This window comes from Sebastes fasciatus, chromosome 6 (assembly GCF_043250625.1).
Source record: "Sebastes fasciatus isolate fSebFas1 chromosome 6, fSebFas1.pri, whole genome shotgun sequence".
Classification (NCBI taxonomy): Eukaryota; Metazoa; Chordata; class Actinopteri; order Perciformes; family Sebastidae; genus Sebastes; species Sebastes fasciatus.
In genome coordinates this window covers 22,314,636-22,329,416 of record NC_133800.1, presented here as the reverse complement: position 1 = coordinate 22,329,416, position 14,781 = coordinate 22,314,636, and the positions used below count along the sequence as shown (strand labels likewise).

Here is a 14,781-nt window from a genome sequence, read left to right as displayed (position 1 = left end):
TAGAGCCACACTGCTAGTGTGGCTAGAATATAGTCCATAACTTCCTTCACCTACGTTTCCTCTCTTGTGGCACCTTTTTTTGTATTTTGTATTTCGAGTATTTGTTGATTTGTAGTGTGTTTCCGGTAATCTTTGTGTGCTTTTCACTCTTGTTTTGTCCTAAGGGGCAACCGCAGATAGGCAGACATTTCTTTCCAGAACTGTAAGCAACACAGCGTACTGTTGCCTCGCTCTCTCTCTCTCTCACAGCTGTACTTTGTGAAGATCTCTTCTTTGGCTGTCAGGCCTTTTCAGATTATTTGCAGGGTGCACTTCAGGTTTTTGATTAGAATCATCGCCACAGGTAGTTATAATATGAATCATAGTGGCACCGCATATGTACATCCTCAAGGCACTACGCTGTGAAGGGTAGACTTTTAAAAGAGGAAAAAATACAGGAGATCACACTAAGGCGTATACCGATTGACTTTTTTCCATCTGTGTTTTCTTGACTCATTGCCCTGCTGTTAGGTGTTCTGGGCTTTTTCACATTTGTAGCCTTCAAAATATTCCCCTTCCTTTTCACAGTTAGTTGTGTATCAGAATGATTTCATAACTCCACAACAGCAATCTAACAAGCTGGAGAAAATTAATACCTTACTACGAAGCGGATCATTGTTTTTATTCCATGGTTAAATTGTAATGTAGTATCTCGGGAACAGCACACCATCTGGATTTGTGCGTATTGGGTTGAGTGGACATGATTTATATGTTCTACGAAACCTCATGAAATGGACTCGATTTCCATAGAAAATCAAACTTTAACCGATTACAGAGCGAGGCAGTGTCCATACTACAACCCAAACTCCCACAGAAATGTCTTATCATTAAAACTAGTCGATTTTGAACTATATTTTCAATCTAAGTATCATGACTTGGATAATAAATATTGCGTAATTTACTTCTACTTTGATAGAAAGCGATTTAAATGTGACATAGAACAAGAAAGTTGTTGTATTGAATATAAAATAGGTTAAACGTGTGAGGTGGATTTTAAGTAACTAAGCTGTGGCAGTCACTTTTGTTTCCTTCCTTTCTTCCTCAGCTTTAACATACCCGTCTTTTAGACTGGCTTTGCTCACAGCTCATCAAATTTTACAGGAGGAGCCATTTTGAGTGACTAGACAAAGTAGACTGTGGGTTGGATTGAGCGTGTGGGTTTGTGACCCGGGGTGCGTGTGTTCCAGGACTTGGCTTGGTCGAGTGCCCAGGAGAGCGCTCCTGCCAGTTTAACTGTTTTCAGCATAAGAGTAACTTCTACATTCTTCAGATTTTATACAATATCAAATTTATTTTCATTTTTACTGTCTTCAAACTTTGAACTGAAGACAATTTTTCACCACGCATACTTCACTGTCATTGGATAAGAGATGTTGGGGACTCTCCACATCATTTGAAGAGCAAAGTTTGAAGATGGACTCTTTCTGCCTGCTTACCTTCTTTCCTCCTGGCTAAAATTACATCCTTTATCTCTGCCAGCTCTCCTCAGTACCCTCATCAAGTCTCTCAGTCATCTCTCATTTCAATGTGATTTTGTATATTCACATTTTAAGCCTCTAGTAGTGAAAAACTTGTCTTTTATAGTGTATAGTTCTGGCTCCATGATGTGTAGTTTTCCTGTTTGACATTGATTCAGCTAGGCACTTTGATCCCAGCACAGTTTTTCACTTGTGGAGGACAACAGTCACCGGCTGTATTGACGTGGTTGTATGTTTTTTTTAAACACACTTTCATCCGGAGTGGATTTTGACAGCTAGGTCACACCTGATTTTCTCTGCACTTCTTTCAGTCTTACTAAATAAAAATCCTTGCCTTAACACAATGTTCAGTTCCGGGGTTTCTGGGCAGTGCTGTGTGGCTGAACAGCGAGCTAAAGGCAAAATAGCGATTGCGAGCACTTTTTGGTCAGCCTGCTATGTGGAATATCACCCCAGGTTTGCAAGGTGTTTTAAAATCCAGCACAGCTCACTGGAACACTACTCGAGCTTCTCCCTTCAAGCTGACTGTTGATTCTGACGGCACCGGCAGCAAACCCTATTGCTCCTGCAAAACAGACACAAAAGCATCCACCCTTTGCTCTTCTCCGCGTTGAGACGAGATGTTCCGCCGCGGGGCCCGCAAGTGAGAGAGCCAGCAGATAAAACGTGCAGCGATAATGAAGGCAGCAGTGGCCCAGGTCTGTGTGTTTATTTCTGGGGCTGAGGAGGGCGCACAGCCCCGCCGGCACACTGCTGCCGAAGCTGAGCCCCAGTGTAGATGGCGGCAGCGCAGTAGAGGATGCTCCGTTTGGAGGGATATTGATTTCCTCTGCGATCTGTGTGTATTTTTGGGAGGCCTGTGTGCCGGGATGGCCTCTGCCCCGTGACTCACTGATGGAGACTACTGCTTGAGCGCCGGCCTCAGGCTCTGCGAGGCCTCCAAGGAATAGCTCTGCCCCCCCCTCTCTGTGGGAAGGGGCAGAGGGTAGAGGGCACCAGCATGCTTAAGCAAATCTGCCGCTGTTGTTCTCCCTCCTCGCTGCATGCTCTCACCTTAGAAGCAGCGGCGCAGCTCAAGTCAGGGAGGGGGGGGGGGGTGGTGTGAATATGTAAAACAAAGAAAATGTGAATTCCCATGTACTTATTTGTTATTGGTTCTCTGTTTTCCCTCAAACCACAATCAACCATTTTGTACTTGGAAATCTGCCTGTGTGAAGCAGCGAGCGTTGCTGTATGTTCTCGTAGATGGTCAGGGCATTTTTACAGAGCACAGCTGCGATCTCGCGTCTTTTGTTGTTGTGTGATTGACTGTCCTTCCAATAGCGAGTGAACATATGATTAGCGGAGCTGCTCACCGTTCTCATGCAGCTGTCGCTTCACATCTCGCTGCTTTTAAATTCTCCCTCACTGTTTTCTCAGTATTTACTCTTCACTTGACTCGATTGCCTGGTTAACTTGCTCGAAGATCCGGTAGCAACAGTCATTTTGAATCTGCAATGTAAATGACGCTGGAAACTTTATTAATTGTGCGCCAACTTCTGTCGATGAGACCTGGTGCCGGGGCTGCAGGCCTCGAGATGAGATGTTCGTTTACTTCCATTTAACACCCCCCTTCCCCTCCTTCCCTCCCCTGTCGGTTCTGGCAACCAGAAGGAGAATTGCAGGAAAAATATAAACTGTTATTGTTAAAATGTTTGTTTGCAAAGAACTTTCATCTTGTAAGGCAGCCCACCCTCCACAGGATTTGAAATCAGTTGGGCTTTACTTTCATGTCCGTCCCCTGACAGTTCCATCCTTTTGTATTCGCGAGCTCGATGAATATTCAGGGGTTTCTCCTCGGGGCTTGTGTACAATAAAAGAGTCAACGTCACGAAAGTTTCTTTCCAAGCCCCCCCTCTCCCATTTTTTTTCTTGAGTGCTCTGTTTGAAATATACACAATTGTTGATGTTTGTGCAGTGGCATTACTTTGCAGCTAATGAGCGAGAGATGTAGATGCTGTTTTGTTCCGACTTTTCATTTTGATGTAACTCAATTTGACAATGAATAACAATTTGTAATGTCTCTTCCCTTGATATAGAGGTGCCTATTGCTTATGTTAACACTTGTTCTTTTTATGACAGGTCAACCAGATACAGAAGACTGTTATCGACCCTCTGAAAAAGTAAGTGTCCATCTTTATGTCTTGTACTTTTTGTCACTGCTATATTTTAAAGGTTGGTGTTAAATGTCTCTCCATACCAGACCAAGGTCAAATAGTTGTTGTCGATAAGTTTAACATTCGTTTGGAGCAGGGTGATAGAGTTGTTCACATAGTGAATTTAGATGCATTATAAAAATAACAGGAAAGTATTGTAAAGTTGCAGCGTAGTTCAGTTCTTCTGGCTTAATGTTCCTGATGTGGTAAATCCATATGACACACTGGGCAGATTAAGTCCAGCGCCTTGTAATATTTTTATTGTTTGACCCAGCTCTGCTCTTTACACTGGTAGTGCTGGACCACAGGAAGGCCTGAAGCGCAGTAATACAGATTGTAAAAAATGAACTAGGGAGTGAGCGGTGCTGATGTGGTGGTAGCGCGTCTGGAAGAAAGTTTATTTGGTTCTCGTTCCTAATACTCGCCCCCATTTGAGAAGGCGGTGAGTGCTATTCCATTCCTAAAGCCTCACTTTTTCAATCATGCACACACACACACATACTGTACTCACACACATGCAAAGCAGAGGTCCTGAAGGGAGTGGTTGGACTATCCCACCCTACTTCCGGAGCTCTTGTTATGGTTTTGCTTCCTCCTCTTGGCTCCTCCCAGGAGATTATGCTGCGTAAGAGAGCATGTGTAAATGTTTCTATTGCAAGTTTATGTTAAACCTCAGAAGCTTGTTAGTTTATTTTAAAAAATGACCAATGTGAAGAGATTCCTCTGTAAAACAAATAGGTTGGGTTAGTGTCTGCGTGGGGATGTGTGTGTGTGTGTGTTAAGCCCCTTCTTCCTCGTGTGCTCCGGTGGCGGAGCAATGACAGGATGGAATGGTTCTAATTTCCTCTTCCTGGTGGGCGGCAGGCGGACGTGTGGGCAGGCTCAAAATGTGGCAAAGGGCCCAGCTTCCTGGGCCCAGAGCCGTGGATTGGTTGAGGAGGAGAACTGTCTCAGGACAGCGCACACTCTCACACAAACACCAACCCAGATTTTGGAGGGGGTGCTGTCTCACAAATATGGTATTTTAGACCATAAAGTTAGGCATTTACATGATTCGGAAATAGAGCACAGGAAGTAAGTTCATAAACGAGTTTTTTTAATTAAAGCAAAGCTAAACTGGCCCTTAACTTTTTTTTTTTCCCTCCTTAAAAACACATCACTAATAGTTATTGGTTTTATTAGTAAGTGACTTCTATAGAAAACTGAGACACAAAAGCTACTATACTTTAAAGCTTCCATTAAGATTCCATTAGTCCATCGCTAATGAATATTTTTCATTGTTTACTTAGTCTTGAAATACTCTATTGGTGATCTTGTGTCATCATCAAGAGAATTAGAGTTGAAAAGGAGAACGTTAATGTTAATGGAAGACCTTGAATGGGTTGTGTGTGTGTGTGTGTATATGTGTGTTAGGTACGTGCTTGTGTCCGTGTGTTATTGCCATTTAAAATTTTGGCATTCTTAATACTTGATGTGGTAAAATGTACAGCAAACAAATGAAAAAGAAGAAGCCCCCCCACTTCCCCCAACCCCCCCATGTCTCTTTCTCTTTCCCAGACGTGAATTTCGTCCACTCAGCGGGGTCACTGAATGACATCACTGTGTTTATGTGAAGGGAGGGGAGTGCGTGGGCATTGAGGCATTTGTGTTATCTAGGCCGGCTAACCTAGCCCTTTCTGCTCCGTTGCTCTTTTGGGTGAGACAGAAGTCAAGCCTGTTTTGAGACCTCTGCCCTGGGTTGAGCTATGACAGGACAAGCCACATGATTCACCCCTCTCAATCAGAGCTCAGAGCTCCCCTGGAGTCGACGGGACTATTTGGCCTTAGCTGTGGGGCTGATGCAATTTTGGGGGGAATTGAAGTTGAGTTTTGTACCCAGGATGTTTGGTATGAGGTTCTCTTTCTTTTTTTTCCCCCAACATATCTGGTGTATCATGTATCCAGGCTACCTGAGTTTTGAGCAACAAAGCGTAAGGCAAGTTGCGGCAGATCAAACTCTCCTTCTGCTGAAACAAAGGAGGTTCTGCTGGCATTTACGTCATACACTCACAAGTTCCCATGGCCCACTGCTCGTAAAGCTAGGGTTGGAAATCTTGAGACACTAGCAAGATTATGCTAGATATAAAAAAAATTGTCCAATCGAAAAACTGAGCCCAATGTACATCAATTTTGTAGGTCCTTTGCAAGAAAATGATTGAAATTGCTCTAAAAAAATCTGTGTGCTGGATTTTTCTAACTTCCATTTATGTCCATCGTTCACTTTATGCTCCTCTGGGAAGCGGCCGGGCAAAAAGTTTAATAAAATAAATAATAAGTAAGTAAATAGTTATAATAATTGTATTGTTCAACACAGGCAATATAATAGAAATCATTTTGTTTTACTTTTGTACAACACTTTGTAGGCAGACGTTTTATTGGAAGTCGCTTTCAGTCCAAAATGGCAGAAGTGTAGCTCTGCTGCTGGGCGCCGAGCAATTGGCCTTCATTTCTAACATTCTTTGCTCACAGCTGTCAAGCTAGCAGCTTGTGGAAGACTCCGATGACGTGCAATGAGTGCACGGGCAGAGTGCAACACAGGTAGACTGGCAGGTAACCCGTCCAGTCTTTTCATTCAGGCCAAATTAAATGATTGGACGAGTTTATTAGAGTCTTGCGACAGCCACAGTACCGGGGTTTTTTTTCGCCAGAGCATTTGATTTATTGGTTGATTTTGGGATGTAAAGAGAATTTCAACAAATATAACAAAAAACGTTTTGAAGAAGATTACTCACCCTATCTTTAAACCATTTTTAAAACAGGGGTTATTTATTTTACATTCACAGCAAGAATATTTTAACAAAACTGGTCACGTGATGTAAACCTTCAGTCTTCATCTGAGACTGTGACACTTTGGCGGTGGTAATTTGCACATAAACAACACAGCAAACCACGTTGTGATTTCTGCAGTAATGAGTTATGTGACGGTGATCGTCAAAATGGAGAGCCAGCCTCCAAGACCGAGGGTGTCTAGACCAGACTTGGGCTTGGCCGTCGGGTCAGACTGGCCTGTCTGTGGATTGGCAGCTGCTCATAAACATACTCTCTGGTCCAGATGCTATTTCCATCCAGCGTGTTCACCACACCCTGACCTGTCACATGGACGGTGGTGTGCCCTTGGCCCCCGTGCAGCCCTCAACCAGCGCAAAACCTCACCCAGACAAGGCTGACCGCAAATGCAGACCTAGCCGGCTGGCTGGTAGTTGTCCAGCCAAGGCCAGGTCATCGAGGGAAATGTCCCGTAGCTATCATTACAAAGTACAGTCACCTTCAACCAGATCCAATGCTGCATATTCTGGTGTGGGAGCCTTTGACACAGCTGAGTCACCGTAACGTCTGGACACAGAGAGCCCTGAGTGGAAGTGAGACATCAGCATCCAGCATGGGAACGACAGGAATGGGTTAACAAGCAATTGGCTTTGTGTCTAGCTCTTCCGCCTCCTTCAGCGCCAGGAGAGCAGCGGCCCTTAAGTCTCTCAGTGTGCTGAAAACATAGTAGTTGCTGGCAGTGTTGTCCCACTTTAGAGCACGAACAGCACGCCATCATGATGTGTCATGAGGAAATTACACCGTGCTGTCAGGTGAAGCGCGCTGGTGAGAATGCGATCAGCCTTTGTGTCATCTGAAAGCTGGTTTGCTGCTGCGTTGTCATCAGCCAATAGTGTTGGAGAGCAGTCATGCCTAGAGGGCAGTTACGTAATCCCTTGGCACTCCAAGTATGTGTACACTGGAGCAGATAGTAGACTTGAGGATCGGCATCCACCCCTGCCCATAAACTGGGCCAGAGTGGTATTTTATAAATAGCGGTAGAGCGTGGGCCGCGGGGCTGGGCTGAGCCGAGCTCCGTGATGTCACTCAAACGCTACAAGACCACTCCTTGCTCAACTTCCTGTAGGAAACAATCCCTGCTTGTCTGAGACTGAGCTTCGGTTCGCGTCACTTTCTACGCCCCCCCCTCTTGCCCTCCGGTAAGGTGCACACAGGCAGACACAACCACGGTCTAGGATTTCACAATCAATTCACAGGTTCCCAGTGGTTCCCTCGTCCGCCGCACAGAGCAGGGCAAAAGGGCTGTTATGGAGAGGAACGTAAATCATGAAGCCCACACATTTTGTGGCTAATAACGCTATGGGCAGCAGAGGCGCACATAATAAACTCTTGTAGTAGTGTGCCTACACAGTTGATGAAACGCTTAAAATGAGTCATTCAAAAAAAGATATATCTCACTCTTCATTACGAGTGTTTTCATGACTGACTCACATGTAGCTGACACCTGTGTGAATAATCCTATGGCCTGCTTTTTAACAACACTGTCACTGGTTTGTGTCCACATGTTAGAAAGAACAAAAAGTATATTTTTTTTATGTTAGCATTTATTTTTCTTTGTGATATAATGTCTGTAACCTTTTTAATGTTTTTTTGTTTTGTTTTAATTTGTTGTGTGTCTTTTTCCTTATTTCTTTTTCTTTATTTCTTTCCTTCCTGTCTAACTTAGTTATATATCACAATGGGGGCTCACATCTTGAAAAATAAAGTTTAAAAAAAAAGAGAGAGAACAAAAATTTGTTTCTTAATGTTTGTCTTTTTAATTTTGCCTTGCTATTAATTTGTTAATGACGGCTGGGATTTTAATAACAACTCATGCTGTTGTCTTATTTCACACATATTATTTATTGTATATTTTTTGTCTTTTAAAACTAATGAAAATGGAGCATAACTAACCCAGTCTTAACATATAATACTGGGAAGTGAGTTAAAATGATGTAGTTTATTATCATTCAGGTATGTTAAAAAAAAATTATATATATATTTATTTTAATATTTTACCAAATATTATTGGGTTGAATATTTACTATATACAGTATTCCTGCTTCCCATTAAAAGCAGCCACAAAACCAGTGCAACAAGTCCCAGGATGAAGCTCAGACTCCTGTTGCTAAGTTACAGATGAGTGTTTTCCTATTTTTAGTGCCGAAGACTAGGATTCTCGTTGCAAGAATATATTTTCATTTGGAATATGATAATTGTCACAAAGTGAATTGTTTCATGCCATTTTGAACTACAGTAATTAGATAATAGATTAGAGGAAGCTTAATGCAGAGCTGTCCTCTGGGGTTTGAACGCACCTCTACAATAAGATGTTGAGGGGAGGGATTTTATTAATTCATAATGACTTTTATTAAGATAGGATGCCATGCAAAATGCATGTCTACAAATAGAGCAAGGGGAGCTGTTTTAATGATTTCAGGAACTTCAGTTTCTCACAGAAAATTCAGTGATAGTTTTTTTTTTCTCTATTTGAGTACTGGCGTGAGTGCCTGGGTATTTTTTTGCTTGCATGCATGCACACTCTAGTGTGTGTGTGTGTGTTTTGTTTAGTGCCCTGTTGGTTGTGTCAGAGATGTCTAAGGTTGTCTGTGTGCTGGTTTGTCGCAGGTACGGCGGCGTCTTCCCCAGCCTCAACATGGCAGTGAAGCGCCGGGAACAGGCGCTGCAGGACTACAAGCGGTTGCAATCCAAAGTGGAGAAGTACGAAGAGAAAGAAAAAACCGGGCCCGTTATGGTCAAACTACATCAGGTACTGTCGAGTATGAAGCTTGCATCGGTGCACGTGTGTCGGTCCTCTCCAATGCTCCCTCTATCTGCAGAGGGGCAGAGTTCACCTGCTCTTACATGTTGCACGTATTGTGAATACGGCGCAATGAGTGGAAAAAGACACAAATGCTGACTGGATATGAACAAAAATAGTTGAGCACATGCATACTGTACATGTGCGCTCCTTCTCCCACGCAAGCTACCAGGCTCTCAAGTAGTGCCTTTTCAAAAAGGCACTGCTGCACATCTACAGGCACGTAATTGAGAATTGTAGACACATACACACATACACACACACGCCATGAGGCCACTACAGAAGCGCACACATTCACAGATAGCGCTGCAGTGTTGCCTATGCTATTGCCTCTAACACATCCTCACATGGCGAGCCACCCACACACATTGAGAAAAGCACCGTCAGGGGAACAAAGCCTTGAAGAGGCCCCTACATCCCTGCCCTTTGAGTCCCTGCGCACTTAAAGAAATGATCCTGACAAAACACTCGTATGCCATTTCAACTGGCATGTGTAAAGAAAACTAACTAATGTGAAGAGACCATACCGTAATGCAGTAGATAAACAATATGTTATAGTTTTAATATAGCAATCCCCCCCTCTCCTTCCCCTTAATAAAATTCTCACCCTCTCACACATATTCATTGTGCATTCCATAACTCCATGCCTACAGTAGACTACCCACTAATACATTCACACACAGATCAGTGGTGCTGGAGTCCACTCACAGCCAAGTCTGCCCACATAACCCACTCCTCCTCACTGTGGTCGTGATTACAGCCTTTTTTTTTCTGCACTGCTTCTCCGTGGGAATTAGGCAAATATCTTTCTGAACAATAAGAAGGACACTAAAGATGGCTCCAGTTCTGAAATACTTAACTGGTTTCTATTTGCAGGTGTTTGTTTTTTCTAGAAAAATCGGCAACTCTGTGCAACCAGTTTTTTGTGGAAGAGAATGATGTGTTAAATTACAACACGAGCTGACGTGGTGAAATGTAAATCAGCTTTTTATTGTCACACATTGTACTGTACACAGCACAGAGGGAAATTTAGTCCCTGCATCTAACCCATCCTAGCAGTAGGAGCATTGGGCAGTTACTATAAAGCGCCCGGGGGAGCAGCTTGGGGGTTTGGTGCCTGTGCTCAGTGGCATATCAGCAGCTACCACTTCACACTCCGTGCAGGGACTTGAACCGGCGACCCCCCCCCCTGGTTCCCAAGCCAAGTTCCTACAGACTAAGTCACCGCCGCCCTGGGCCCCAAAATGAGAGGAATGTTATGTAAAGTTAAAAAAGTGATGGTGACCGATGGTAACCTGCTCTTTTGTTTCCTCTCTCCCCTCCACACCCCAGGCCAGAGAGGAGCTCCGACCGGTCAGGGACGACTTCGAGGCCAAGAACAAGCAGCTGCTGGACGAGATGCCCAAGTTCTTCCACAGCCGCATCGACTACTTCCAGCCCAGCTTTGAGGCTCTCATCAGGGCGCAGGTTAGTGACCCCCCTCCCCTGGATGTGCACAAACAATAAGGCACTCGCGCACGCACGCACGCACCCACCCACCCACACACAGTGTGTGCTACGCCCTCTGAGCGTTTGTTAAACAGTGGCTAAAGTGTCTGATGGAAGGGAGTGTATAATCCTGGCAGCCTGTCTCCCTCCACGCTGCCCTAATGTGATTAACCCCCCAGTGACGGCCCACACTACTGTGTTTAGCCCAGGAAGGCCTCATCTGTCTGGCTCCACTGCAGCCCTGCAAGTCCTCCTCTAACCTGGAGCTCCTCTTAAAGCAGCTGGGCGTCTCAAGTTAGCGCCACCATGTCCCCCTCCCCCACCACCCCAGACCTGCTTGGCCATGTCATTTCCTCTTTGGGACAGACACTGGCACACTCCTAATTAGCAAACTAGATTATCCTAGACCTAATGACAATTATGTAGTTGTATGTTGTGCTTTGAACTTAAAATTAGCAACCCGAGCAATCAACTATAAACCAACATATAATTCCACAAATCTGAGCTCCGGTCTTTTTACCATTTTACCTGCATGGTGCAAGAGCTCTTATTAATCACACTTATTCTATCTACATTATCTTTATTCATGTAGCTCACATGAATGAGCTTTTACACATGTTTACACACACGCACACACACAGCCACACGTGGGTGGCCAGTGGACGAGCGGACCTCATCCCCAGCCTTGCTGCATGTGCTCGGTTTTCATCCTCCACTCCCTTCTCTCCCAGCCGCTGTTGCTGCTCAGCTCCCAGCGGCAGCAGGGAAAAGGCACAAAGGCTGCCTTTGTTGCGCGCCTTCAGCTTCACTACCACGAGTCCTCTCCAGCAACTGTCAGCGGGACACTGGGCCTGACCTGTCCACCTGTACAGATGTTGATGAATTGAGACATTGTCCTGATTTTTTTTTTTTTTTCTTCACAGTTTTGCATTCTCTGCTGCATGTGTTGATTTAAAAAAAAAAAAAATCTTTCTTTGTCCTTTTCTCTGTTGATTTTCTTTGTTTCCTGAAACAGTGGTCGCACTGTGTTTATGGACTTACTGGGTAGAATGCAACATAAATAATTCATTTATTTTGTAGGCTATGAGGTCAAAGTGTAAGCTCTCTGTATAAATATGAAGCAGCTGGGACTATGGTATGTTAAAATGTACAGACAGAAGTCATGTAATTTATAGCTCTGCTTTACCCAGAGACTCCTTTTTGTATCGTAGGTGGTCTGCGTTTACTCCTTGTGGTGACTGGACTAATTGTAATAATAGTGTCTTTGCTACAGAAGGCGCTCAGACACTGATCTGGTGTACATTATCATCACTGGACATTTCCGATGGCCTTTTCAACAAGTCATTTTGGGGGGGAAAAATATCCGCTTTACCCCCACAAACAGCGGTAACCCAATACTTATGCCCACTCATGTGGTTTAGGTGGCAACTGTTGGTATAAACATACAAAGGGCTTTCAGACAGAGTACTTTGTACAAGGTGGTTTACAAACTTGACTTTTTTCCCCTTTGGTCTGACAGTATCAGATGAGTTCATGACAGAGTGACACAAATGTTATTTCTATATGAGACTCTTAGTTATTTCCAGCTTGACCTAGCCCTTATTCTGTTGTGACCCTTCACCCAATCATTTCAAGGCATTTCACCCACCGGTTTCTTGGTTGGTCTTCCTGTTTTTCGGGCTACAACGGGACACAATTTCAGAGATGCCTCCTTAAGAGCATCGTATCGTATGCATCGCTGCATGAATAAATATTGAGACGTGTGTGTGTGTGGGTTTCAAGGGGTTGTATTTCCCAGTACTTTCATTCTCTGCCTACTCTTCTGGAGTCTTGTAATGTGATTAAAGTCTATTAATCATCAAAGCAACTCTCTGGGGAGCCTGACTCATGAACTAAGGGGAAGAAGCAGGGGTGGGAAGTGTCAAGAAAGCTTTCAGTGAACACTCTCTATCTCTTGTTCAGATTGGGAGAGAAAAGCAGGGTCACTACCCACTGAAGTGCTGGGTTTTTGGGGGGCTTTGTCGGAGTTGTTTGATATCCGTGGGCTCCCTCTTCTCCTCTCGAATCACTTCTCATTAGCGAGGTTGAAGAGGTATGAGACCAGCAGCTTCAGACTAGTGCGAGTAAATGCGAGGTTAGATAGAGCGAGTGGAGTATGAATTTGTTGGGAGTTTTTTTCCTGAGAGGCATCTAAGAAAGGTCTGAGGATTGACCCTGTCGAGTCTCTAAGAGGACAGACGGGACTATTTTTTTTTTTTTTTTACCATCACAAACTACATCTTTTTACTTTTCCCTCTCTGCCCCCCCAGGTTGTCTATTTCACCGAAATGTACAAGATCTTCAGCGAGTTAACAGACCAGATCGACCAGGCAGGGCTGACTGATGAGCAGAGGGAGAGGGAGACAGAGGCCAAGCTCAGCGAGTTGCGTGCTCTGTCCATTGTCGCCGACGACTGAGGGAGGAAAAGCCGAAAACCGGGAAGGGCTCCTTTCATGCCTCTCTGAATGGACTGCACTCTTTTCAGGCTTCTCCGTGCAGTTCAAACGGACAGCAGCGGCCTTAACCTGATTATCAGATTGTTTCCTTGCGGCCTCATCACTCCCCCTATTCCTCTTGCACTACACTCCCCGTGTTTCATTCTCTCTGCAGAGACTCCAAGCAGCTGAAATGCCACATTAACTAAGCCATCAGCCAAGTGCAACATTACAAGCCAATATGTTGTTTTTTTTTAGTGAAGGAATCAAACGGTTCTCGTCAGAACTAATTAACCAGGGTTACACTTCTTGGTTTCAGCGACGTCTATAAGCATTTGTTTCTAAAGCAGGAAATGAGCAAGGAAATGTTTTTATTAGTCACATCTGCAAAGCTATCTGTAGTTTTTTATGACCCAACTTTGAAATGACAAACAATACAATCTGAATGTTATGTAACGTACTGTAGGTTGCCGGCAAGAAAATGTACTTCTGTGTTTTTGGCCTTTGCTGGTCTAAGTTTAGCTCTGTGCCATGTTGTGTGAGGGCTTTTTTTAATTGGGGGTTTACAGGATGATATTGGTAACATCACCTGTGCATAATGTGCCTACGTTGTCCTGACTGTGGATGTAACATGAAAAACTAACTCGTGTGAAGTGAGATTGTGCCTGTGCAGCGGTGTTGAAAGGTCGACCACTCAGGCTGCGGAGAGAAGAAGTCGCTGATGAAGTCTCATCGCTGTCCAAAACAAAGGCTGGTGCTCCCTCTAGTGGATCGTACTAATGATGACACGCCGTTTTCTTTTATTCACACCATCCATCCTTTGTTGTATTGTTGGTGGTTCTGTCTGTTAACAAAGAGCCTCACACATTGTTGTCACTCGAGAGAAAGTATTTTCTCCTTTACCTTCTATACCAGGGTTGGAGGCCAACTTTTTTTGGACTTTCTTTTGATTTTGGACCAAATCATACCGTCATTGCACTCCTTTGTTTCCACCTTCATCAGGTACTGCCTCAGTATGATAGACACGCTCTGGTTAAAGGGGCTACATGGTGATGTACACACACTAATTGCTCCCATGTGAAGTTAGTCGATTTTTTTTTTTTTTTTTTAAAAAGGTGTCATAAGAAGTTGAGTATTTATTCTTTGAAATCATTGAAACAAATGCTTAGTTGATTTACTGTCTTTGTGTTCTGTTTGAGTTACACGTTTGTATTAATGAAGGTTTTTCTAAATAATGTTAAAGTGGTAGGTTTTTTAACACAACTAAGTGGATACTTTAACATTAGAGTGGGTTTTAATTTAAGTTTTTGAAATGTATTAACACAATGTTTTTCAGCCATCATCTCAATGTATAGTAAATCATGGAATAAATTAACTCTGTTAATCATGTGAGATATTGTTGTTGGATATTCATTGCATATTTCTCAGGGCGAGTGCAGGAG

At 43.8% G+C, this 14,781-nt stretch overlaps 1 protein-coding gene across 1 annotated transcript in view; it reads left to right on the top strand.

The window, feature by feature from the left end:
- bin3 (bridging integrator 3) overlaps positions 1-14,731 on the top strand; it is a 34,426-nt gene extending 19,695 nt beyond the window's left edge. The window contains exons 6-9 of the mRNA XM_074638469.1: positions 3,639-3,679; positions 9,185-9,326; positions 10,710-10,844; positions 13,175-14,731. Of these exons, the coding sequence (XP_074494570.1) occupies positions 3,639-3,679; positions 9,185-9,326; positions 10,710-10,844; positions 13,175-13,321 (465 nt within the window). The 3' untranslated portion in view covers positions 13,322-14,731. The remainder of the gene's footprint in view (positions 1-3,638; positions 3,680-9,184; positions 9,327-10,709; positions 10,845-13,174) is intronic.
- Positions 14,732-14,781: the final 50 nt, after the last annotated feature.